This window comes from Enhydra lutris, unplaced genomic scaffold, assembly GCF_002288905.1.
Source record: "Enhydra lutris kenyoni isolate GAN:26980312 unplaced genomic scaffold, ASM228890v2 scaffoldscaffold40, whole genome shotgun sequence".
Classification (NCBI taxonomy): domain Eukaryota; kingdom Metazoa; phylum Chordata; class Mammalia; order Carnivora; family Mustelidae; genus Enhydra; species Enhydra lutris.
In genome coordinates this window covers 17,856,741-17,882,980 of record NW_019154124.1, presented here as the reverse complement: position 1 = coordinate 17,882,980, position 26,240 = coordinate 17,856,741, and the positions used below count along the sequence as shown (strand labels likewise).

At 39.0% G+C, this 26,240-nt stretch overlaps 2 protein-coding genes across 3 annotated transcripts in view; both read right to left on the bottom strand.

Annotated features, from left to right (window-relative positions):
• The window catches only part of LOC111155280 (methylcrotonoyl-CoA carboxylase 2), a 69,899-nt gene extending 54,311 nt beyond the window's left edge, over window positions 1-15,588 (bottom strand). Inside the window, exons 1-2 of one of the 2 annotated variants that reach the window (XM_022515410.1) lie at window positions 15,321-15,588; window positions 3,075-3,141 (exon numbers count right to left, since the gene is read on the bottom strand). In XM_022515410.1, coding sequence (XP_022371118.1) covers window positions 3,075-3,141; window positions 15,321-15,449 — 196 coding nt within the window. In that variant the 5' untranslated portion in view covers window positions 15,450-15,588. The remainder of the gene's footprint in view (window positions 1-3,074; window positions 3,142-15,320) is intronic. The other variant, XM_022515411.1, reaches the window with a different exon arrangement.
• A 5,901-nt stretch (window positions 15,589-21,489) lies between these two features.
• LOC111155253 (B double prime 1, subunit of RNA polymerase III transcription initiation factor IIIB) overlaps window positions 21,490-26,240 on the bottom strand; it is a 92,606-nt gene continuing 87,855 nt past the window's right edge. Inside the window, exon 39 of the mRNA XM_022515359.1 lies at window positions 21,490-24,189. Within this exon, the coding sequence (XP_022371067.1) occupies window positions 24,058-24,189 (132 nt within the window). The 3' untranslated portion in view covers window positions 21,490-24,057. The remainder of the gene's footprint in view (window positions 24,190-26,240) is intronic.

Genomic DNA, 26,240 nt, shown 5'->3' with positions numbered 1-26,240 from the left:
GCAACTCATATGCTGTAAATACTGCCTCACCTCCACGCCTTTATTAAGCACCTGCCACAAATACCTAGCACTCCGCTACATACTACGTGAAATCTGAAAAACTCCTACATTCATTTGTGCCAGGTAAAAAGCACTACTTTGGAAACGACCTCCAGGGCGAGCACAGCAAGACTTACCTAAAGGTAAGCGACCCCAAACTTTTTATCCCGTCTCCAAAGGGGAGAGAGTTGCACACCTAATATATCAATTAAAAAGTCCAGTTTTGTTAGGATCTTCGCTCAGATTGTCTTTGATGTTTCCAGATGTTGTTCTAGACCGAGACAATCACAGTAGCTGAAGAGTCCACAAGGTCCCCAGATGAGGCTGCTTGAGGCACGCAGCATGCCAAACCTCCCCGAGACTGACGGATGCCAGCTCAGTGTCTCAGGATTGATAACCCACTCTCAGCAAGCCAAGGTATCAGATCAGAAAAAAAGGATCACACAGTACCTTCATATGTTTAGTTTTCACTGCTGGAAAACTAAACTATGTATGTTTAGTTTCACGAATTTCACGGTAAAATGCTCTCGAGCTAATTAAGTGTTCAGCTACCTAAGAAAGCTATTTCTCTGGGAGGTTTTTTAGGTGAGAAAACAAGTTCTTATCTATTTCAAACAAGCTTCCATTATTATTTTTCAAACCAGCCTTCTTTACTCTCTCCAAGGGGATTTTTTTTTTTCTGAAGGGATGGATGGCATATTTCTAAAATTATATCTGCCTTAAGCTTACCAGGAAAATTTTATCACATATCTAACCTTCCTTATGAAAAAAATTCTGGGAGCCAAAGTTTAGCTCCAAAATAGTTCAATTAGGTCAAATCACGGTTCTCTTTGTCCGAACCTCTCAGGGGAACTGAGCTCCTCTGCTGAGGTGGGATTGGGTATAGGAGGTGAGGGTACAAGAGAGTGGGGGAGAGACAGGTTACCAAGGGGCAAAGGAAAACTTCTGGGAGAGGCACATTCATTATCTTTATTGCAGTGATCATTTCATAAGTATATACATATGTCAAAACTCACACTGTACATTTTAAATAATGCAGTTTACTCTATGTCAATTATACCTTAATGATATTGTTTAAAAATAAACATTAAAAGAGAAATGAAATAAATAAAATCTTTAAAAAAAAAATAAGGGGCACCTAGGTGGCTCAGTGGGTTAAGCCTCTGCCTTGGGCTCAGGGTCCTGGGATCGAGCCCCGCATTGGGCTCTCTACTCGGTGGGGAGCCTGCTTCCTTCTCTCTCTCTGCCTGCCTCTCTGCCTACTTGTGATTTCTGTCTGTCAAATAAATAAAATCTTTAAAAAATAATAATAAAATAAAATAAAAGAGAAATGAACCTAAGGCACTGAAAAGAAAGCCAGGCCTTGCTAAGGGTCTTTAGAGAGTCAGATGACGTAAGTCATATAACGAGGCTGGCAGGGGAGGGGTGGCAGAGAGGGTAGAATGACACACATGTGGTAAGATATACACACATTCTTTTGCAAGGACTTAAGACAAAACCACTTTCTTAACTCTGCCTAGAGTTTGAATTTGCAATTTGGAACAACTACTGAATTCCTGTTTTATTAGGAAAAACCAGAAAAAGGACTATCCTTGATGGAGATTCTCAGATCACAGAATTAAGCTCCTCAGGCATTTAAACTAGCCTGTGACAGGATACCTGGGCGGCTTGGTGGGTTAAGCATCTGCCTTCAGCTCAAGTCATGATCTCACGGTCCTGGGAGCAAGTCTTTGCTCAGCGGGGAGCCTGCTTCTCCCTCTGCCTGTTGCTCCCCCTGCTTGTGCTTTCTCTCTCTGACAAATAAAATCTTTAAAAATAAATAAATAAATAAACTAGCCAAGGATATGTGGGCTATGAAACAATGTGACACTACACATTAGTTTTCCAAAGATTATTCTTAAAGATTCTGTGCTATCTCCATTCCCACAAACTCTGAAACAGAGAAGCCTGTTCCTTTAGTCTCGTATACCATATGGCACTGATTCTAATACACACATTCTGTTCACATTTTAACATCCCTGAAGTCAGGAAGCATTTTACAGTTTACAGGATCTTTCCATCGCTGTCACCTGGGGACAGAACAACACATCTGTCTACCTCTGCCCGCATAGCACAAATGTCACTTCAACTGTGCTACATGCAAGATGAACTACATGCATTGAGTTAACTTCCATTTTAAAATGTCTTCAGGGCACCTGGGTGGCTCATTCGGTTAAGTGTCTGCCTTCGGCTCAGGTCATGATCCCATGATCCATCCTGGGGTCTAGCTCTGCATCAGGCTCCCTGCTAAGCAGGAAGCATGCTTCTCCCTCTGCCCCTACCCCCTGCTTATGTGCTCTCTCTCTTTTTCTCTCCCACAAAAATAAATAAAATCTTAAAAAAATAATAATAAAATTTAAAAAGAATCTTATTTTGGAAATGGCTTTCAGTTCAAGTCACCTGGCCTTCTAAAGTAAACTGTCACACTGACCAATCATGGCACAGTAGAATTCAATGTGATATTTGTTTATACATTAATATTTTACATGCCCCACTTCATGCAATTTCTTCCAAGCAAAAGGATGTCTATTATTCCATAACTTAAAAACAGAAAATAATGACAATCTGCAAAGTTCTTAGGAAATCTCATTTAATTAGCACTAAACCCACACAGAAATTATTTCCAAGTTATATAACAAAGCAGAAAATGCATAATTATGCAAAATTAGTATATAGGATAAATATAACTAACAAACAGAAAATGTTTCAGTTGCTCCAGGCAAAACAAAAATTTCAGTGGATGCTGTGGCTAAAATAAAACTGGAAGATGCAATGCTTTAAAAATTGATGAATCTGAAATTTTACTGTTGCCCAGATAGTTGGCAGTGCTTAGGAACAGGAAAACTGGCCAAGAGGGAAAAATAAAATGTCAGCACACCAACAAATATACAGTCTTGAAGAGTCAAAGCCTTCTGCTACTAGTTTCTCCTAAAACCAGCAACTATCAAGGATGAATTTCATTAACAGCATAAAATGAAGAATAAATGAGTGTTTACCTAATTTTATTTTCTGCACTCGTTCACGGAGTTGATTTACTAGTGCTTTCATCTGCTCATAGTTTTCCTAAAACAGAAACAAAAAAAGAAAGGAAGAGTAATATTAGAAAGCAATTATCTTTTTTTTTTTTTTTTTTTGGCCAAAGTAAGGGTTGATGAGAACATCCCATGCCAACCCCACATGGCTTCATGCGGGGTCACCCCCCACCCATGTGGCCTCCGTGCTGTGTCACTCCATCGGACAGAAAAGATGAATTTCTGCCTGTCCATCTTTGCCCAAGCTCCTCTTCCTGCCTTCCCTCTCTGATCCACGTATGCAAATCTCACCCCTCTTTAAAGCATAGATTGTTTAAAAAAAAAAAAAAAAGCATAGATTGTGTTCCATCTCCTCTCTAACCCCATTTCTGGTCACTCCTACTCATTTTAGGATCTTTCTTCTGTAAGCATCAATTGAACTTCATTGATTTCTATCTGTTTCCCCATTTTAAGGAATATAGCCCTTTGAGAGTTTGAATGCCATCTTACTTTTTGTATCCCACCAATCCCTGCCCCCAAGGAGTTTCTAACCAATGCAGAAATACTTGCTTACTGACAAATTACACTTATAAGCAGAGCCCAGAGAAAACAGGGGGTCCCATTTTGTTTTAAAAGGAACAAAACCCTATGTTTGCATGTCTTCAAAAATTCTCTAGAGTAATACATAGGAAAATATAAACTGTGAGAGGTGGGAAAAGGGTAGAGGGCCCAACTTTTTGCCATTCTGACAATTTTGTCTGATAAGTTCATTACTTTAGAACAATAAATAGCGAGTTATTTTTGAAAATTCAGAGTTGACTCAACTAACACATATTGCTCCCCACAATGTCTTTAACATCTCTGATTTAATTCCCTTTCCATGATACAATACAGCTTTCCAGATCCTCAAAATTAGATGAATTCATAGTCTTTATAGTAGAACTCCAGTATTTATTTTCTACAGCTCTAGGAGCTCCCACCATCAAGGTTTCTGCTACATTCTCCTGCTCTGCAAAATCCAGAAAACAATAAAGAGAGAAGCAGCATACTGTTAGGAAAAAAACCTTTGCCCTGGAGTAGGGAGGTCCCAATCACTGCCTACTAGCCCTGTGACAACTTCCCTTTGAGGCCCATCAAGCCCTGTCCAAGGGCAGACAACCTGCCAGGAACAAACTCCAGAATCCGCCTAGAACATTGTTTCTCAGCCTTGCTGGACACTGGAATCACTAGGAAGCTTTGAAAAATAAAAATAAAATAAAGTAAAATAAAAATAACCCCCCAGAGAGTCTGATGTCATTGGTTGCAGGTATGGCCTGGGTATGGCACTTTGAAAGTTCCCCAAGGATTCAAATGTCCAACCAAAAACAGAGAAACGCTAGCCCATAGTCTCCATGCCTGAGCTCCACTCTAGGCAAATTGGAAACCTACCAAAAAGGGGGGTTGGTAATAGGCCTTTTACCACCAGAACTTTTTCAGATTATCGCAGTGCTTGGCTCATATGGATAGCACGAGGCAGTGGAAACCAAGAATCTGCTCTTCAGTTAAGCCCAGGTTACAGATTTTTACTCACATTTAGCAAATTCAGAAACTCCTAACCTTACGAATTGCCTCGGCCAGAAACAAAGCTCTGGCCTGGAGCACGTCTGTTCAGCCCGTCACCAAAAGGTGGCATCAGAGCAACGTGTGTATCACCACTTGAAGTATATGAGGACATTTTCAGCAGCCTTTCAAAACACGGAGCTACCTACCTCGGTACTGAGAGCCTCCTGGGCTAAGAACGAGTCCTAGTAAGCAGGGGCTGTGTTCTGAACTCCTTTGTCATCAAGAGAACCAGCAGAGGGGTTTTGTAAGGGAAAGGCCTCCTTGCATAAACAAAACGGGGAGGCGGAGTTGGTGGCTAGCTCCCATCCGAAGCCAAAGGCCATTTTCTCTATGGGGCTCTCTCACCTCACCCTGGGCTTCAGCTGCCACCCTGGGGCTCAGAGATGGGTGCCACGATGGCTTCAGACCCTGGGCTCCATCTACCTGCTGCTCAACGCACAGGGTGAGGAAAAGATCTGATTACTGTGTTGCTAAGTGGAAAGGAAAGGTAATTTCCCTGCACAGGCAAAGTTACTATTTTTTGCTTGCGTTTTGCTTCAAGTCTATCTTTTCAACTTCTACCTTTATTCTAAGGTTCAAAATCTCAAAAGCCACCTCAGAGGTGGCTTAGTGTTTCAGAGACCTTCTTTTTTTTTAAAGTAAGCTCTAGGTCCAACATGGGGCTCAAACTCATAACCCCAGAGATCAAGAGTCACCTGCTGTACTGACTGAACCAGCCAGGTACACCTCAGAAACCCTGACCTTAAGAATCTCCATGGATGGTGAAGTGCCTTCATCAGGGTAGGCAGACTTCCCCAATGCTCCATTGACTGGAATTCCATTTTTTCTCTCTGCCACTCTCTCAGCTCATCCATTTCTCCAATTCACGGAATGACTGATTCTGTGGTTTTTAAGAAGACTTGCTCATTTTGAGTTTAAGGCATTTCTGGAAAGGAACCTCATCCAAACTGTTAGCTCTTGGAACTCTTCACTTTCACGTAATTGGATTAAAAGATAATCTGAAAAATTCTCTGAGGGAAAAGAGAGGCCACACATATTGTTCCACATGTGACTCCAAGTTCAATAAAAGGCATTTAATGCGGCACCTGGGTAGCTCAGTGGGTTAAGCATCCAACACAGTTTCTGCTCAGGTCATGATCTCAGGGTTCTAAGATTAAGCCCAGCACTAGGCATGCTGGGCATGGAGCCTGCTTATGATTCTTTCCATTTAAGAAATGAAACATGGGGGCCTGGGTGGCTCAGTGGGTTGGGGCCTCTGCCTTTGGCTCGGGTCATGATCCCAGGGTCCTAGGATCGAGCCCCACATCGGGCTCTCTGCTTGGGAGGAAGCCTGCCTCCCCCTCTCTCTCTGCCTGCCTCTCTGCCTACTAGTGATCTCTGTCTGTGAAATAAATAAATAAAATCTTTAAAAAAAAAAAAAAGAAAAAGAAATGAAACAGATGAACATAGGGGAATGGAGGGAAAAGTAAAATAACATGAAATCAGGGAGGGAGACAAAACCATAAGAGACTCTTAATTATAGGGAACAACCTGAGGGTTGCTGGAGGGGAGGTAGGTAAGGGGATGGGGTAACTGGGTGATGGGCATTAAGGGGGGCACTTGATGTAATGCACACTGGGTGTTGTATGTAACTGATGAATAAATAAACTCTACCTCTGAAACCAACAATATAGTATATGTCAATTAACTGATTTTAAATTTTAAAAATAAAAATTTTAAAAAGATTCTCTCTCTCCCTCTCCCTCTGCCCTGCCCCCCGCCCATTCTCTCTCTCTCTAACATAAATGAATGAATGAATGCTTGGATCAACCAGGAGATCAAAGAAGAACTTAATTCATGGAAAGCAATGAGAATGAAGACACTTCGGTCCAAAACCTATGGGATGCAGCAAAGGCGGTCCTAAGGGGGAAATACATAGCCATCCAAGCCTCCCTCAAAAAACTGAAAAATCCAGAATACACCAGCTGTCTCTATACCTTAAAGAACTGGAGAATCAACAACAAATTAAAACAACTTCACACACAAGAAGGGAAATAATCAAGATTAGAGCAGAGATCGATGAGATAGAAACTAGAGATACAGTAGAACAAATCAATGAAACTAGAAGCTTGTTTTTTGAAAGAATCAATAAGATCGATAAACCACTGGCCACACTAATCCAAAAGAAAAGAGAGAAAACTCAAATTAATAAAATTATTAATGAAAAGGGAGAGTTCACAACTAACACCAAGGAAGTAGAAACAATCATCATAAATTATTATCAACAGTTATATGCCAATAAGTTAAGCAACCTAGATGAAATGGATGCATTCCTGGAAAACTATAACTCCCAAAATTGAACCAGGAAGAAATTGACAAACTGAATAGACCGGTATCTAGTAACGAGATTGAAGCAGTGATCAAAAACCTCCCAAAAAACAAGAGCCCAGGACCTGACAGATTCCCTGGGGAATTCTACCAAACTTTTAAAGAAGAAATAACACCTATTCTCCCAAGGCTGTTTCAAAAAATTGAAGCAGAAGGAAAACTTCCAGACTCTTTTTATGAAGCCAGCATTACCCTGATCCCCAAACCAGGCAAATATCACACCAAAAAGGAGAATTTCAGACCAATATCACTGATAAATATGGATGCTAAGATTCTCAACAAGATCCTAGCAAATAGGATCCAACAGCACATTAAAAAGATTACCCACTATGACCAGGTGGGATTCATCCCTGGGTTACAAGGATGGTTCAACATTTGCAAATCAATGTGATAGAACAAATCAATAAGAGAAGAGAGAAGAACCACATGGTCCTCTCAATTGATGCAGAAAAAGCATTTGACAAAATCCAGCATCCGTTCCTGATTAAAATGCTTCAAAGTATAGGGATAGAGGGAACAGTCCTGAACTTCATAAAATCTATCTATGAAAGACCCAAAGCAAATATCATCCTCAATGGGAAAAAGCTCACAGCCTTCTCGTTGAGATCAGGAACACGACAAGGATGCACACTCTCACCACTCTTGTTCAACATAGTATTAGAAGTCCTAGCAAGAGCAATCAGACAACAAAGAGAAATAAAAGGTATCCAAATTGGCAATAAAGAAGTCATACTCTCTCTCTTCGCAGATGACATGATACTTTATATGGAAAACCCAAAAGACTCCACCCCCAAACTACTAGAACTCATACAGCAATTCAGTAATGTGGCAGGATACAAAGTCAATTACAGAAATCAGTTGCTTTCTTATACACTAAATGAAAATACAGAAAGGGAAATTAGAGAATCGATTCCATTTACTGTAGCACCAAGAACCATAAGATACCTGGGAATAAACTTAACCAAAGAGGTAAAGGAACTGTACTCGAGGAACTAAAGAACACTCATGAAAGAAATTGAAGAAAACACAAAAAGATGGAAGATCATTCCATGCTCTTGAATAGGAAGAATAAACATTGTTAAAATGTCTATACTGCCTAGAGCAATCTAAACTTTTAATGCCATTCCGATCAAAATTCCACCGGTATTTTTCAAAGAGCTGGAGGAAATAATCCTAAAATCTGTATGAAATCAGAAGAGACCACGAATTGCTAAGGAAATGTTGAAAAACAAAAACAAAACTGGCGGCATCACGTTACCTGATTTCAAGCTTTACTACGAAGCTGTGATCACCAAGACAGCAAGGTACTGGCACAAAAACAGACACATAGACCAGTGGAACAGAGTAGAGAGCCCAAATATGGACCCTCAACTCTATGGTCAAATAATCTTCGACAAACAGGAAAAAATATACAATGGAAAAAAGACAGTCTCTTCAATAAATGGTGCTGGGAAAATTGGACAGCTATATGTAGAAGAATAAAACTCAACCATTCTCTTACACCGTACAAAAAGATAAACTCGAAATGGATAAAAGACCTCAACGTGAGACAGGAATCCATCAGAATCCTAGAGGAGAACATAGGCAGTAACCTCTTCGGTATCAGCCACAGCAACTTCTTTCAAGATATGTCTCCAAAGGCAAAGGAAACAAAAGCGAAAATGAACTTTTGGGACTTCATCAAGATCAAAAGCTTCTGCACAGCAAAGGGAACATTCAAAAAAAAACAAAGAGGCAACCCACGGAATGGGAGAAGATATTTGCAAATGACAGTATAGACAAAAGGTTGATATCCAGGATCTATAAAGAACTTCTCAAACTCAACACACATAAAACAGATAATCATGTCAAAAAATGGGCAGAAGATAAGAACAGATACTTCTCCAATGAAGACATACAAATGGCTATCAGACACATGAAAAAATGTTCATCATCACTAGCCATCAGGGAGATTCAAATTAAAACCACATTGAGATACCACCTTATACCAGTTAGAATGGCCAAAATTTGCAAGACAGGAAACAACGTGTGTTGGAGAGGATGTGGAGAAAGGGGAACCCTCTTACACTGTTGTTGGGAATGCAAGTTGGTGCAGCCACTTTGGAGAACAGTATGGAGATTCCTTAAGAAATTAAAAATAGAGGGGCGCCTGGGTGGCTCAGAGGGTTAAAGCCTCTGCCTTCGGCTCAGGTCATGATCCCAGGGTCCTGGGATCGAGCCCCGCATCGGGCTCTCTCCTTGGTGGGGAGCCTGCTTCCTCCTCTCTCTCTCTCTGTCTGCCTCTCTGCCTACTTGTGATCTCTCTCTGTCGAATGAATAAATAAAATCTTTAAAAAAAAAAAAAAGAAAGAAATTAAAAATAGAGCTACCCTATGACCCTGCAATTGCACTACTGGGTATTTACCCCAAAGATACAGATGTAGTGAAAAGAAGGGCCATCTGTACCCCAATGTTCATAGCAGTAATGGCCATAATCGCCAAACCATGGAAGAACCAAGATGCCCTTCGACACACGAATGGATAAAAAAGATATGGTCCATGTATACAATGGAATATTATGCCTCTATCAGAAAGGATGAATACCCAACTTTTGTATCAACATGGATGGGACTGGAGGAGATTATGCTGAGTGAAATAAGTCAAGCAGAGAGAGTCAATTACCATATGGTTTCACTTATTTGTGGAGCATAACAAATAACATGGAGGACATAGGGAGATGGAGAGGAGAAGGGAGTTGAGGGAAATTGGAAGGGGAGATGAACCATCAGAGACTATGGACTCTGAAAAACAACCTGAGGGTTTTGAAGGGGCGGGGGGGGGGAGGGAGGTTTGGGGAGCCAGGTGGTGGGTATTATGGAGGGCATGTATTGCATGGAACACTGGGTGTGGTGCATAAACAATGAATTCTGTTACGCCAAAAAGAAATTTTAAAAAATAAAATAATAAAAAAATAAATAATAAAAATTTAAAAAAGATTCTCTCTCTCCCTCTCCCTCTGCCCTGCCCCACACCATTCTCTCTCTAACATAAATGAATGAATGAATGAATGAATGAATAAAAGGAATTTAGTGCCAATGGGGGAAAAATGTGAATACCTACTAACACAGCAAGGCATGTGAAAGGTTAATACATTTACCTGAGAATAATCCTATTAGTTTAAAATTGATGAAGGAAAAAAAGAAAGTTTTTTTCCAGTGACATTATATGGGGCTAATTCTCAAGCAAGTCCATCCACTCATTATGAAATATTATCTTCCGCTCAGTCCTGCTTAGCTCAGTAGCACTTAGATACGAATAGACAGGTTACAGGACGGCAAAGTGAAGAGGTAGGGGTTTCACTAACATTTTCAGCTCCCCTTAAATGGGGTTTGTCATTGTTGTTAATGGAAAAAAGCTGGGGTACCTGGGTGGCTCAGTCAGTTAAGCGTCTGCCTTTGGATCAGGTCATCATCTCAGGATCCTGGGATCAAGCCCCGAACCAGGCTCCCTGCTCAGCGAGGAGTCTACTTCTCCCTCTCCCATCCCCCTACCCCTACTCATGCTCTCTCTCTCTCTCAAATAAATAAAGTCTTTACAAAAAAAAAAAAAAGAGAGAGAGAGAAGAAAAGAAACAAAGAAAGAAAAGAAAAGAAAGTTAACTTTCTTCCATGGAAATTTTCAAATGCATATAAAAACAAGAAGACTATAGGGCACCTGGGTGGCTCAGTGGGTTAAGGCTCTGCCTTCCACTCAGGTCATGATCTGAGGGTCCTGGGATCGAGCCCCGAATCAGGCTCTCTATGCAGCAGGGAGCCTGCTTCCCTCTCCTCCTCTGCCTGCCTCTCTGCCTACTTGTGATCTCTCTCTCTCTTTAAATCTTTAAACCTTCAAAAAAAAAAAAAAAAAAGGATCAAGACTAGCATAATGAAATGTAGCCAGTGTCCTTCAACAATTAATTATCCATATATGGCCAAAGTTGTTTCCTTCTTGCTCCCCACCCTGAATTATTTTGAAGAAAATCCCAGACATAGCACTCCATCTGTAGCCAATATTTCCAAATCTTCAAAAGATGAGGACCATTACTGAATATCAGTAAGCCATTAATAACAGCCAATATCCAATTAGTGAAGACATTTCCTCAACTGGCGGATAGATGTTTTTTTAAAGTTTGCTTATTTAAATAGGACTCTATGGAAGGTCTGTATACCCACAACTGGCTGATATTTCTTAAGTCTTTTGTGAAATGTTAAGTTCTCCTATCTTTTTTTTGGTCTTGATATGTTCTGTTTGTCCCATAGATTTTTCCCCACAATGCTAAGTGTAACCTCCTAGCGTCCTTTAACAAGTTCTCATTCTCTTGCAGATCTCAGAGACTGATGGGATTGCACTGTGCCTTTAGTTTCCTTCCCTGCCCCCCAGCTCAAGAATGAGCTGAACTCCCTTCCCTGCTTACGCTCTCAATCTCTCTAAAATAAATAAAAACTTAAAAAAATAAAAAATAAATATACAAATAAATAAATAAATAAAATAAAAAATAAAGTGTACTCAAACCCAAGATAGAATCACTACAGCCTCTGACATCGCCCAATTTAGAACAAAGTCAATCAAAACTAAAGCTAGTTACGCTAGGGATCTTTATCTTAGCTAAGTCAGCCTCCCAGTTAAGAAATAAAGGAAACTGGGCAGCTGGGTGGCTCAGTTGGTTAAGCGGCTGCATTCGGCTCAGGTCATGATCCCGGGGTTCTGGGATGGAGTCCCTTTCGGGCTCCCTGCTCAACCGGGAGCCTGCTTCTCCCTCTCCCACTCCCCCTGCTTGTGCTCTGTCAAATAAATAAATAAAATCTTAAAAAAAAAAAGAAGAAGAAGAAAGGAAGGAAAGTATCACTAATTGCTAAGGCTTTCTGAAGCACATGGCCATAAGTGACAGCGGACAGTACATATTCCTAGCCACTAAGAAAACTGTGCACAAAGAAATCAGACTGTGGCCAGGGCTCCTATGTCCCATCTCCTATCCAAGGCATGGCTTTATTTTTTATTCTTCTCTTGTAGCTTCTTTGCATCAAAGTTTACTACTTGTAAGCTAGAGATCCCAAAAGATAAGGGTACACACAAGTGAAATCTTTCAACATCCAACATATGAAGAACACGTCTGCTCTCCCCATACTATATATTATCTGTGGCAGACACTGAGAGCTGCTTATCCATATCCATTCTTCCCATCTTTCTTGATGATGAAATCCCACTTTCATTCAAGGTGGCAACAGGTTGCAGCTGAAACACTGACATATCCTAGCCTCCTTTTGTAGACAGGTGTGGCCACGTGACTTAATTCTAACCAATGAAATATAGGCAGATGTTGTTAGGCATGACTTCTAGAAAGGCTTCTTAAAAAGAGAACAAGCAGGTAAGGGTGCCCTTTTGCCTACTCACCCTTCTTCCTCCCTAACCTGAACTCTATATGTGATAGGTGGAGCTTAGGCAGCCACCTCTAGAGCATGAGGCAGATTGTCCTACTTGCTCAAAATTCTTTTGTCCCTCTGCACCATTACTAAAATAACAGCAAAGCTCAGTGTGAGATTATAGTTCCCCATCCACATTCATGAGTCTGTCCGTTTTACTTTTTTTGACCACTGGGATATGGGCAAAAGGGACAGCACATCCACTGCAAGCAGAGGCTCTAAGAAGGACAGTGTTTCCATACTCTCCTCCTGCACCCCAGCCATCCATTAGGAGAGGAGCATCTCTCGATAGCCACTTTCCCTTCAGACTGGGCTCTGGAATCAAAAAACAAACCTCGGGGCGCCTGGGTGGCTCAGTGGGTTAAGGCCTCTGCCTTCGGCTCAGGTCATGATCTCAGGGTCCTGGGATTGAGCCCCACATCGGGCTCTCTGCTTGGCAGGGAGCCTGTTTCCCTTCCTCTTTCTCTGCCTGCTTCTCTGACTACTTGTGATCTCTGTCTGTCAAATAAATAAAATATTAAAAAAAAAAAAAAAAAACCCTCAATCTGACACGCTGCCTGGGCAAGAACTGCCACAACCAACCCACAGATTCCAGAGCAAAAAATGAGTATTTGTTCTTTTGGACACAGAAATCTGGGGACTGATTCAGCATTACTGAAGCAAAAGCTGGCTCAACAGATCCTGAGATGACGATGTGGACAGAAGGAAAAGTTCCGAGAGCTAATATTCCTTGAGGGTTGTTGTAAGTGATCACTAAGTGTCCTGATGACACTATGCCATATGCAATTATTAATGCTACCACACAGCTGAGGTAACTGAGGCACAGAGAGATGAAGTAACTGGCCCTAAATTACTCAGCTAACAAGTAGCAGAGGTAGGATTTCAACCAAAGCTCACTAGCTCCAGACCCTTGCTGTTAACATTTTCACATATTTCCCTTCAAGTTTTTTTCTTCCTCTGTGGAAATATGTTGTTAGTTTTTAACACACATGAAATACTAGACCAGTGTCTTTTCCATCTTATCACAACTACTTCCCTAATTACTAGTGCACAGACTGGACCAGAACATTAAACACCTGACACAGAGAAAGGAGTTACACACTCAGGCCCACACTCCGTAACCCCTAGCTAACAATAGCCACCATCAAAAACAGAGGCCTGGGGGCGCCTGGGTGGCTCACTCGTCAAGCATCTGCATCTGCCTTTGCCTCGGGTCATGGTACCAGGGTCCTGAAATTGAGGCCCCACAACGGGCTCCCTGCTCAGCAAGAAGCTGGCTTTCCCTTTCCCACTCCCTCTGCTTGTGTTCCTGCTCTCACTGTGTCTCTCTCTGTCAAATAAATACACAAAATCTTAAAAAAAAAAAAAAAAAATTTGTCTGAACCTAAAGCCGAAAAAGATGGCAGACCAGGAAGCTCATTGTCCCGAGACATCCCAAAACGACAAAACTGGCTAAAATAACCTTATAGAAGCTCCAGAGATAATCAAAGGCCTCCAGCAACCAGAACACCCAGTCAAAAAGCCATATTCCAAATGGGAAGAAATCTATCCTCCATACTGCCACCAAGCTGATGATTCTACCATGTCCTTGGGATCTTGCCGCTTCTCTACTCAAGTATCTCAGCAGACAGCAAAATGAAATGTGAATGTGGCTTCCGCATGTAAGGCCCTCCACTATTTAATCTCATCTACTCCATGAATTCCCTACCCTAGTCATAACTTCTAAGTCCTCTTACCCACTATACTCTTTCTTAACTTGCTTATCTATGTTCTCATAACTCCCTTAATTTGTATAATCTTGCCTCTCCTCTTTAACCCTGAACGTGGCCAGCTCTCACCCAACGATCAAGATTCAACTCTCTCATCACTTCCTATCTGCAGCTTTCTGTAACTACCTTTTCAAGCTTTAGATACCACTTATAATGTACAACAGTTACATTCTTTCTTGTCCATCTTCCCCACAAAATTATGATTCCATTCCTACACTTCTATACCAAATCCCTAAAATACTGTCTAGACCACAGAAACCACTTAATATTTCTGAATCAAACATTCTTTCCTGACTCCAGAAAATCTAGATTCTTGGAAGACTCTTACTGGATATTGTTTCTGACTGAGCCTACTTATTTTCTTTCAATATAAAGAAAGTGTTTAAATATCTTTTCTTAAAGTTAACTGTACAATTTAAATGTTATCTGTATAAGCTCAGAAACCATGGAACAGGATGAAATTTTCTAGCTGGTACTTCACAAACTGTTTCTTTGACCTTGCTATATACCTCCCGATTCCAAAAAAGGCCATTCAAAGATTGTGTGTGATAAGCGTGTTCTATTAACAACTATTCAAGTAAAGTCTGTTAAGCACAACCCAGGGTTACCTGTGCTAGGCCAGTGGTTCCCAGAGCTGGCCTCCGCTGCCAAGTCCTGAGGATTTCATCAGCAATGCAAACACCAAATCCCCACCCCAGAGACCCCAAAGGTCCAGGGTGGAGCTTAAAGCAGCTGTACATTTAACAAGTTCCTCGGCTGACAATGCTGACCAGGTTTTGAGAACCACTGATTTTAAAGATATAATGTACAGTGCCAGGGCTCAAAGTGAACTAAGATGTATTTAACTTGGAACTACCTTCTTTTGCAAACTTCACGACCTCCACTGCGTCCCAGAATCAAGACTGGGGGTTCCAGAGAAAACAAAAGAGCTGTTCAAGTGTGCCCACCCTCCACCTGCTTCCTAGTCCGGCCGTCACTGGCGGACACGTGGAAAAGGAAACACAGGCTGTCAAAGGATTCCAGGTCCGGGCCGCCGGGGCGCTCACCCAGCCTACCTGGTAGATGCCAGAGCCCGAGTCTGGCTGGGTGCCCAGCGTGGCCACCGAGTCCCCGTGATAAGCGCGCAGCCCGGGGACAAAGGAGCGGGCGCACGGTCGCAGGGCTAACCTCAGGGCAGCCCACATGACAGCCGGCAGGGAGCGAGGGACCAGCGCCAGAGAGGGGCCTGGGAAGGCTCAGAGTGTCCCGGATTCGGAGCACCACACCGCTCTCCCTGCAGCCCCAACCCGTCTGGCTCCTCCCAGGTACTCAGGCCAGCCGTAGCACGTGTCTGAGCACGCGGGCCGTAATAGGTCGTCGCTGCACACCTCGCCCCCTGAAGACAGCCAATAAGGGCAGAGGCGCAGCCCCGCGAGGTCCTGTCGCATCGCGAGCTCGGGAGTTCCGCGGTCCGGAGGCGGAGCTACCTTGGTTGCCGCCCCTCCTCTCTCGGGGCTGAGCTGCCTAGCTAAGGTTTTGTTTTCTGCGGTTCGCTTGGGTTCATTTTGTATGTGCTGCTTTCTTCTTCACCTCTTGGTAGAAAGGGACTGAAGCTAGAAAAATCCTATCTTTATATGAAAGCTGGAAACTGAACCGGCATTAAGCTGTCCTAAGAAACAAAACTCTTTAGAGGAGATAAGTATTTATTCATTCAACAAATACTTCAGTGTCTCCTATTGTCCATGGCTTTTCTGGCGCTGGGTTTTACAACTTCGTGAGTTTTCCAGCTTTGTCTTCTTTTTCAGGTGTTTTTTCCCTTTCGTTTTGTTTTTGGCTATTGGGGGCCAGTTTCTTGAGATTCCGTATTATTTTTCGTATGGGTTTTTCTATTAATGCCAAAAAAAAAAGTCACTGGGGTTTTGATAGGGATTGTATTGAATCTGTTGCTCATCCTTGTATAGTATTGACATTGTAACAGTATTAAGTTTTACAATCCATGGACATGGGATGTGTTCCCATGTATTTGTGTCTCCTTTCTTTTAGCAGTGTTTTGTAGTTTTCATCGTGCAAGTCTTACACCTCCTTGGTTAATTCCTATTTTATTCTTTTTGTATTTTATTCTTTTTAATACTATTGTAAATGGAATTGTCTTTGTAGTTTCCTTTTCAACTGTTCATTATTACTGTATAAAAGTGCAACTAACTGATTTTTTAGTGTTGACTTTGTATCCTGCTACTATGTTGAATTCATTAGTTCTAACAGTTTTTTGGGGGGGGGTGATCTTTAGCGTTTTCTACATATTCATCATCTGCAAAGTGATCATTTTACTTCTTTCCTTCGGTTTGAATGCCTTTTATTTCTCATTCTTTCCTAATTGCTCTGGCTAGGACTTCCAGTACTATGTTGAATAGCGGTGACAAGAGTGAGCATTCTTGCCTTGTTCCTGATCTTCGAAGGAAATGCTTTCAGTCTTTCATCACTGAGTATGGTGTTTGCTGAGCATTTTTCATGTGTGGCCTTTATGATGTTAAGGTAGTTTTCTTCTTTTCCTAGTTGGTTGTTTTTATCATAAAAGAGTGTTGAATTTTGTCAAATGCTTTTTCTGCATTAACTGAGACGATCATGTGTGCCTTTTCTTCTTTCTTGTTAATGTGGCATATTTCAGTCATCATTCAGCATTTAATGTACTGCCTAATTCATTTCACCAGTATTTTATTGAGGATTTTTGCATCAACATGCATAAGGGATATTGGTCTATAAGGTTCTTTTATCTTTGCCTGGCTTTGGTATCAGGATTATGATGGCCTCAGAATGGGTCAGGAAGTGTTACCAACTTTTTGTAAAAGTTTGAGGAGAATTGGTATTAGTTCTTTAAATGTTTGGTAGAATTTACCAGTGAAGCCGTAAAGTCCAGTGCTTTTCTTTGTCTGGAGGATTTTGTTTTGTTTTAGTTTTAGGGTTTTTTAAAATTACTGATTCAATCCTCTCACTATAGATCAGTACAAGTTTTCTGTTTCTTTGAGATTAAGTCTTGGTAGGTTTTGTGTAGTAGGAATTTGTCCGTTTCATCAAGTTATCCAGTTTGTTGGTGCACATTTGTTCGTAATGTTCAATTTACTTTTTACTTTAGGGAATACAATATTTCAATTTTCATGTGAAAATAAAGATGTTTTTACTAGTTTGTGTCATAAATGATCCCAAGGCCACAAAAAAGCACAAAAAAGAATTCATGTCCCACCTTCAATTACAGTAGGAGAAATGGGGCACCTGAATGGCTCAGTTAGTTAAGCCACTGACAGACTCTTGATTTCAGCTCAGGTCATGACCTCAGGGTGGTAAGATCAAGCTCCACATCATGCTCTGCCCTGGGTGTGGAACCTGCTTGGGATTTACCCCCCTTCTCTCTCTGCACCCCCCCCAGCAATGTGCACCCTCTCTCTCTAAAAAAACAAAGTAGAAGATATATGATAGACAGTAGGCAAAAATAGGAATAATAAATTTAGAAGAAAAAAAGGAAGCTGAAATCTAAGTGCTTGCAGTGGACGATAAAAACAAGTAACAAGGGGTGCTTGGGTGGCTCAATCATTAAGTGTCTGCCTTCAGCTCAGGTCATGATCGCAGGGTGCTGGTGTCGAGCCCCACATCAGGCTCCCTACTCAGTGGGGAGTCTGCTTCTCCCTCTCTGTCTACCCTTTGCCCTGCTCATGCTCTCTCAAAGAAGTAAGTCTTTAAAAAAAAAAAAAAAAAACTTAAGACTAGACTATGAATGGATGTTATGGAAAATGCCATTATTAAAATCTTAATTGTAATACAAAAATCAGTTGCCTACTTCAGCAATAAACAATTAGAAAATGAACATTTTAAAAACCATTTATAATGGTATCAAAGAACACCAAGTACTGGGGTACCTTTGTGTTTCAGTCAGGAGAGCATGCAACTCTTGATCTTGGGGTTGTGAGTTTGAGCCCCATGTTGCGTGTAGAAATTACTTAAAATCTTTTTTTTAAAAGTACTTAAAAGTGTATCTAACAAATGAGGTGATACTACTATGTATTTAAACACAGTATTTGTACAAGAATATTTACATAGCTTTATTGAAAACACCAAAATTTGTAAACACTCCTGTAGGAAAATGGACAGAAAATTAGGATGTATTCATATAATGTGGCATCCTCATAAAATGGAATAAAATTCAGCAACAAAAGCAAACAACTACTAACAGGGATGAATCCCAAAAACACGTTGAGCAAAAATTACCAAATACAAAAAAAAAAGAAAAGAAAAGAAAAAAAAAAAGGCACGATATGTGATTCCACAAAGTTTAAGGAACAGGCTAAACTACTCTTTGTGCATGAGAGAGGGGAAGGGGCTTAAGGGAACTTCCTAGGGTAATGGAAACGTTTTGTGGGGTTGTTACAGAGGAGTATGTATTGTCAGTCCTCAAACTGAATATGTAAGATCTATTTATTTTATTAAATGCATACTATGCCTTAAAAACATTAACTGAAGAAAACAGTGTTGACTCAAAATTATGAACCAAATCAAAGGATGATGGTTTTACATGATGACTCACATTCTGTGATTTGATTCTATCAATTTGTTAGAAGCATTAAGACTGTCTAGGCCTTCCCTCTGCCAATCTTGTGACTAACAAAAGTCGCTTCTAAAAAGAAATAGATGCTTCAGTTTTTCTCCAGAAGTCAAAATTGAGACAATTTCCCCCTTCCCAAAACAAGAACAAAACAACAAAAGTGAAGAAAAGAAAGAGAAGGAGGGAGGGACAAAGAAATGGAAAGCAGTAGAGAAAAAGTAACTTAGGGAACCAATAAAAGTGGTAAAAAAAAATAAAATGATTAATAGAAGTTGCAGATATGAAAACAATGAAATCGGAAGGAACAAAATTATCAAAACAATAATACAAGAACATTTCCCAAAAGGGAAGTAAATGAGTTTCCCTATTAAAAAGGTCCACTAATGTCCAGCAGCATGAATGCAGGAGCAGGAAAGGAGGGCGGGCTTATACCAAAGTTCATTGTTGTGCAGAATACCAGGTCAAAAAACTGTAAATAGGTAAGCCACATCCAAAGGATAGGGAATCAGAATGGCACCAAACTTTTAAACACTGAAAACTGGAAGACAATGGAGCATGCCTTCAAAATGATGTAAAAATTATTTTCAAATTATTCAGGAAATTCTATTCATAGCCCAACTGAGAGTAGAATAAAGAAATTTCAGACACATGAAGTTTTAAATAATGCTATCAGCCATGTACTCTTTTGCAGTAAACAGTGGAAGATATGCCAAAACAGTCAAGAAAGACAATGGCATGGGCTCAAGAAACAGACTCTAAACCAAGAAAGAAGTAGGAAATTCACAGAGTAATAGACAAGGAAGTCTCATGACGACAGCTATACTGCACACAGATATCTGTAAAGCCCCTGGTCCACTTTAAAGTAGGAAGAATGAGCTCCAGAAAGTGTTCCAGGAAAAAAAAAGAAAAGAAGAAAACAGATTACCTTATAGTTTGACCATGTGGAAAATTATATGCAGAGGCATTTTAAACACTTGCTGAAGGGTGTGGAAAGTTAAGTCACAGGTTCAAAAACAAAACCCAAAGCAAATGAAAAAAGTGCAGCAATTATTAACTCCAAGAAAAACAAAAGCTTGTACCATGTCACCTTAGTACATAAAGAGATACAGCACTGAATAATTACAATTAATACAGTAACAATACTAAATATGGACTAAACCTTATGAATAACACTAAGAGGGAAGCGAGGAGGAGAGTTTTGAAAGCTATTTAAGATTTTATTTAATTTACTTGACAGAGAGAGAGAGAGAGAACAAAGTGGGGGGAACAGCAGGCAGAGGGAGAGGGAGAACCAGGTTCCTTGCTGAGCAGGAAGCCCAATGGAGGACTCAATCCCAGGACTCTGGGATCATGACCTGAGCTGAAGGCAGATGCTTAACTGAGTGACTTACCCAGGCGCCCCAAGAAAGCTAAAATTCTTAAGTACCATGACAGAATGTCAGTTATCAATGTCTAACACTGTAAATTCTATAAATAACAATAACAATAGCAGAAGACACAGCTTGTTTGAAATGTAGCACTACTTGACTTTTTCAGCCACATATAATAATTTTTAAAAATATGATATAATGCATACTAAAAGGTTAGTTCCATGTCTAGCATAATAAATGGTAGCCTGTTGTTTTAAAAAAGTGAAAGTTTTAAAAATCTGCGGTGGGGGGAGGAATGAGGGTAAAAAGGGTCAGAATAAGTTTAGTACAAAACTTGTGTGAAGTATTGACCCCAAATTTAGCTTTGCTTTGAAAAAGAAAATAATACGAGGGTTCACACAGCCCATATACAAAAACAAAACAACAACAACAAAATCAAACCAGTTGAACAGAAGCCCAATTAATTATTCCTGGTACTGAAGCCAAAGAGAAATTATCCTAAACAGAATTCTCATAGGTAGGATATTGGGTGATATAGCTATTTAAAACTCTCTAACACCATTACAGTAAAAATATCAATTTCCTTAGGCTTTTATTCTATTTCACATAATGTCTCTTAACACAACCAGACCAAAAAATATAGGCAGCTCATATATAAAGCTCTTTGATAATATGAGTAAATTCAAGATTTCCATCCTGGGCTTCAGATTATATGTCCAGGATTATATTATGGCCAGGACAAAAGTTTCTCTACAGAGAAAACAAAGTGGGAAGAAAAAAACAGTAAAAGAGACTGAGTTCTGATACCTAAAAATTCATTATATAAGGAATAAACAAGAAAGCAACTCTTCACATGTCCTAAATGGGAGGGAGAAGTCTATACTTTATTCTTATAAGATCAAAAAAATATCCTTCACAGCATGCTTATAAGACAAAAGATTAATTCTTCCACTTACATTTTTATGGAAGGAAGAAAGTATATGCTATAGGTGAAAAACTGACAAGTTTTGGTTAAACAATATCTTTAAGTCATGTGAAAAGAGGGGCGCCTGGGTGGCTCAGTGGGTTGAGCCTCTGCTTTCCGCTCAGGTCACGATCTCAGGGTCCTGGGATCGAGCCCCATATCGGGCCTCTGCTCAGCGGGGAGCTTGCTTCCCCATCTCTCTCTGCCTGTCTCTCTGCCTACTTGTGATCTCTGTCAAATAAATAAATAAAATCTTAAAAAAAAAAAAAAAAGACATCCTTTAGAAAAACAAAAGTCATGTGAAAAGAAAAAACAACAAATAGTATAAAATAACTTTTATTTACATAATTTATATCTATAGAACATAACTGCTTTCTTTAGAACAAGAAAATTTACAAATGACAGGTATTGCTTTTTTGTCAAAAACTCCTTCAAGCAAGAGAGTATATATGGTCACTTCTAATTTGAATAACATGGTGGTAAGCAGCAGATACTCGTATTTTTAACTGTGCCTCAATCATTTACCAACAGTTAAGCTTTTAAAATCATCATGTTGACCACTTGCTAAAATATAAGTATTCAGGAGGAAAAGTCAAGAAAACAAAGACCATTATTCATACCTCCTTTCAGATTTACAAAATAATTCTTCACAACATCATCTTTACAGGAATATAAACAAAGGGTGTGACTAATTCTTTCCACCTTGTAAGGTAAATACAATGATTAAGTTTCTTATTTTCCCAGATTAGTTTGAAGGATATAATAGTAGGACAATTTATCTTGGCTGACTTGATTCTCTTACACAATGAATACCCAAAGATAAAATTATTTTTTTATATAGTAAGAAGTTACACCTTCCATAAAATGAATTCATTATAGTTGAACAAGAGACAGATGTTAACAAAGTTAAAAAATAAATATTACACAAGGGATAAAATAATAGTTTAACTGTGGCAACCTAACATCCAAACTAAGATTAAATGAAAGAAAGTGTTTCAAAATATAAGACTTTAAAAAATTTATAAAAACAGGGCATTAAAATAGCTATGTGATTGACAACCATGATTTTTGTGACGTATTAATCACATGAAATAAATTAATGCATACCTACTGAGAATTTCCACTCAAGATTTATAGATCCTCCTTGATGACACAAAAGTTAAATTATAAATTTCACTATAAAGCAATGAATAAGAAATGCTCTAATAGCAATTTTAGGATTACTGTTACATTTGCTGAACCACATCCTATTTTACTAATGAAGTTGAAAATTCGCCACTATTTTTTTCAATATACAAACACAATTATCTAGACATTAAAATATCTTCCCAGTTGAAATACTGGTCATTTTGTAATGCAGTCATCACAGTTTTAATTGTGATGCACAACTAATACCTTCAATGACAGATATGTCAAAGATAAAATGTCAGCACCTTAAGGTAAGAAAATTACTATCTAATATAGGGGTCAAATGAAGAGCCCATTACAGCCATGTCAATCCCTTCAGTGTTGTCTGTGGCTGTTTTCACACTGAAACAGCATAAATGAACAGCTGCCACAGAGGCCATCCAGCCTGCAAATTCAAGAATATTTTGCAGAAAATGTTTCCGACTCCTGCTCTGAGGCTTTTCAAGTAAAAGAACAAATTTGTTTTTGAGAAGTTTGATTTGAACCACCGAAGATTTGCTTGGGTAGATAATGGAATTACATATATAAAAAGCAAAATTTTGAAATCAAAAACAACCCTTAAATTAATACTGATGATAATCACTGACTAAATAAAATCTTATTATCTTATTTTCTGTTTTAATATCACAATTATGTTCTGTGCTTAAAGGCCTAAGAGCCCCTTAAGCAAAATTTAATGGGGGAAAAAACTATCAAGAAATTAGTTTTTAAAAAAAGGAATGTATGTGAGTGTGTGTGTGTGTAAAAGGGACTGAATTTTGTATGCAAATCTCCCTCATAAATTAAGGGTTTTTTTCCCATACAAATCCTGAGATTATCCAAAAAAATAAGAAAAACAAAAACTTCACAGTACAAATTCAATATACTAAACTATGAGAAAAAAATGTATCCAAATACTTTTAGTGATATAACTATAAATATCTTTAAAAATTAAAGGGAAAAGGGACAAACACAAATTTGTCAATGTTGTCTTTACCCATAATCTGAGTGGTGAAAATAATTAAAACTGAATATTCTTTTAAATAAAAAATTTAAAAATAAATAAACTTTTTGATGTTTCATTTTTATAAATAAGTTTAAATACTACTTGTTCAATTAGGACTAATGTTACATCAACATGAATTAGAAAAATACATATTTTCCAGTCAAATAGCTGATAATAGAAAAGTTTTTAACATTTACCATACTAAAGTGGAGTCTCACAATATGCTTTCATATACTTAGAGGCAACTGTAAAGGCCTTCAGCAAAACAAACAAAACACAAAAACAAACAAACAAAAAAACAGAAAAAAACCTTTACAAAAGAAGTTCACTAAATGCTAAATACAATCCACCTCCAAATAAGTCGGCACTGTGATTTATACAGAGAGTTTACCCACAGCACTCCAAAATGTCCACGTGTGTTCAGCACAGGAAGAGTCAAAATGTGAACAAGAGAAGCATTTCTGTCGCAGAAGCAGTCTTAATTGAGCAGTCTTAATACAACATTTGTATTTCCAAAATGCTGAATCAATCAGAATGAAAGGAACCTCAGCAATGTTTTCCACTGATTATAAAAGCTTCAAATCAAGCTCTTAAATATTCAAAATCAATCTAAAGAAAAATAGCCAGTGATGCTTTTTTCTAAATACTGCTTAGTTGATATTTGACTCTGGAAATCCTAGACTTAAAAAAATTAAAAAAAAAAAAAAAAAGACTTTTATTCTGTTTCATCTACTTCGATAAAGATATCACCAAAGAAATATTCTGAGACTGTGGTTGGCTCCTCCTCAGGTACCCGGTTTTGGCTACTTTTACATTCTTCTTTTGGTAAGGGACGATCACAAGAAGCCTAAAAAGATAATAAAAATAAGTATGCAATATAACATTTATATATTGGTAGTGGTCCTCTAAATTGCCATCTCTTTGAAAAGCAATATAGTAATAAATATTAAGAGCTTTAAATATGTTCATACTCTTCGACCCAATAATTTCATTTCTGTGCTGTTTTATTATTAGGGAAATAATACTAAACATAGAATTTTATGAGTAAGATAACCTTTGAAGCATTAGTTAAAATAATAAAACTGGACTCAACAAACACAACAGTGGGCATGATTAGATTAATTACAGTGTACATATGATCCATTATTTTACCGTAATTTCCATGAAAAAAATTTTAATACAGAAAAGCATAACATCAAATCTATAATGAAACATTTTGATAACCTGCATAAGAATACAGACCCACAAAACAGAACAGTACTCCAAGGCAACTACAAATTAAAGCAATCCTATCAAAACTTAGCATACTTAGGAACTTATAAAAAATTAAGACAACATGGTATTGTCATTGGAACAGACTTATATATCAACGAAAAAGACGACTAGAAATATCCCCAACACATATACTGCAAATTTAGTATGAGAAAAGTTGGATTATTTAATAAATGATGTTGGACAACTATATAACCATATTAGAAAAAAAAGAAGTCAAACCAAAATAAATTCAAGATAAATCAAATGATTTAAATGTGAAAATATTTTTTTAAAAATCTATTCTAGGGACGCCTGGGTGGGTCAATCTGTTAAGCATCTGCCTTTAGCTCAGGCGATGATCTCAGGATCCTGAGACTGAGCCCCAAGTCAGGCCCCTGCTGCGCAGCCTCCCCTCCCCACTCCCCCACTCCCGCCACCTCCTGCTCATGCTCCCTCAAATAAATAAATAAAATCTTAAAAAACAATCTACTCTAAAATATCATGGGAAAACACTTTAATAATCCTGGACTGGGGGAGAGGGAGTTTCTTTTTAAATGACTTGAAATGCAGAAGTCATAAAAGAAAAGATTGATAAATTCACCTATGTAGGGACACCTGAGTGGCTCAGTGGGTTAAAGCCTCTGCCTTCGGCTCAGGTCATGATCTCAGGGTCCTGGAATCGAGCCCCGCATCAGGCTCTCTGCTCAGCAGGGAGCCTGCTTCCTCCTCTCTCTCTGCCTGCCTCTCTGCCTACTTGTGATCTCTGTCCGTGTGTTAAATAAATAAAAATTTTAAAAAAAATTCACCTATGAAAAAATTTTTTAAATGTACACAAAATCAAAAAACAAACAACATATAGGTTAAAAAAAAATTAACAAATATATACATATAACCTTTATCACAAAGGGTTTTCGTTAATAGAAGAGCTTCTACAAATCAACATGAAAAATACTAATGATGCAATTTTTAAAAAAATCAAACATGGAGTGCCTGGATGGCTTAGTCGGTTAAGCATCTGCCTTCGGCGCATCATGATCCCAGGGTCCTGGGATTGAGCCCCTCATCAGGCTCCCTGCTCAGTGGGGAGCCTGCTTCTCCCTCTCCCTCTGCTGCTCCCCCTGCTTGTGCTCGCTCACTCTGTGTGCCAATTAAATAAATAAATAAATAAAATCTTTTTAAAAAATCAAACATATGATTAGATGGTTCACGGAGAAAGCATACATGATTTAAATACATGAAGAAGTGCTCAACCTCACTCATATGCTCATTAAATCTACAAAGAATTCCAAAAGTGAAAAAAAATGATGACATGCTAGTGTGAGGAAAAAGAACCTAGTCTCCTACACTGCTGCTAAGAACAGAAACTAATACATTCCGTATGGAAGACACTCAAGCAATCTCTATCAAAAGAATAACCCCCTTTTGATCCAACAATTCTATTTCTAGGAATTCAACCTATAGATAAATGTGTAAAATCACTCATTTATAAGTTAGCTATTACCATATTATTTGAAGCAGCAAATCCATTAGGAATAACCTAAATGCCTACCAGTGTGAGACCACTATTACTCTATGGTACATCAAAACAGTGGGATATGATCTAGTCACTAAAAATAATGAGGGCATGGGGCGCCTGGGTGGTTC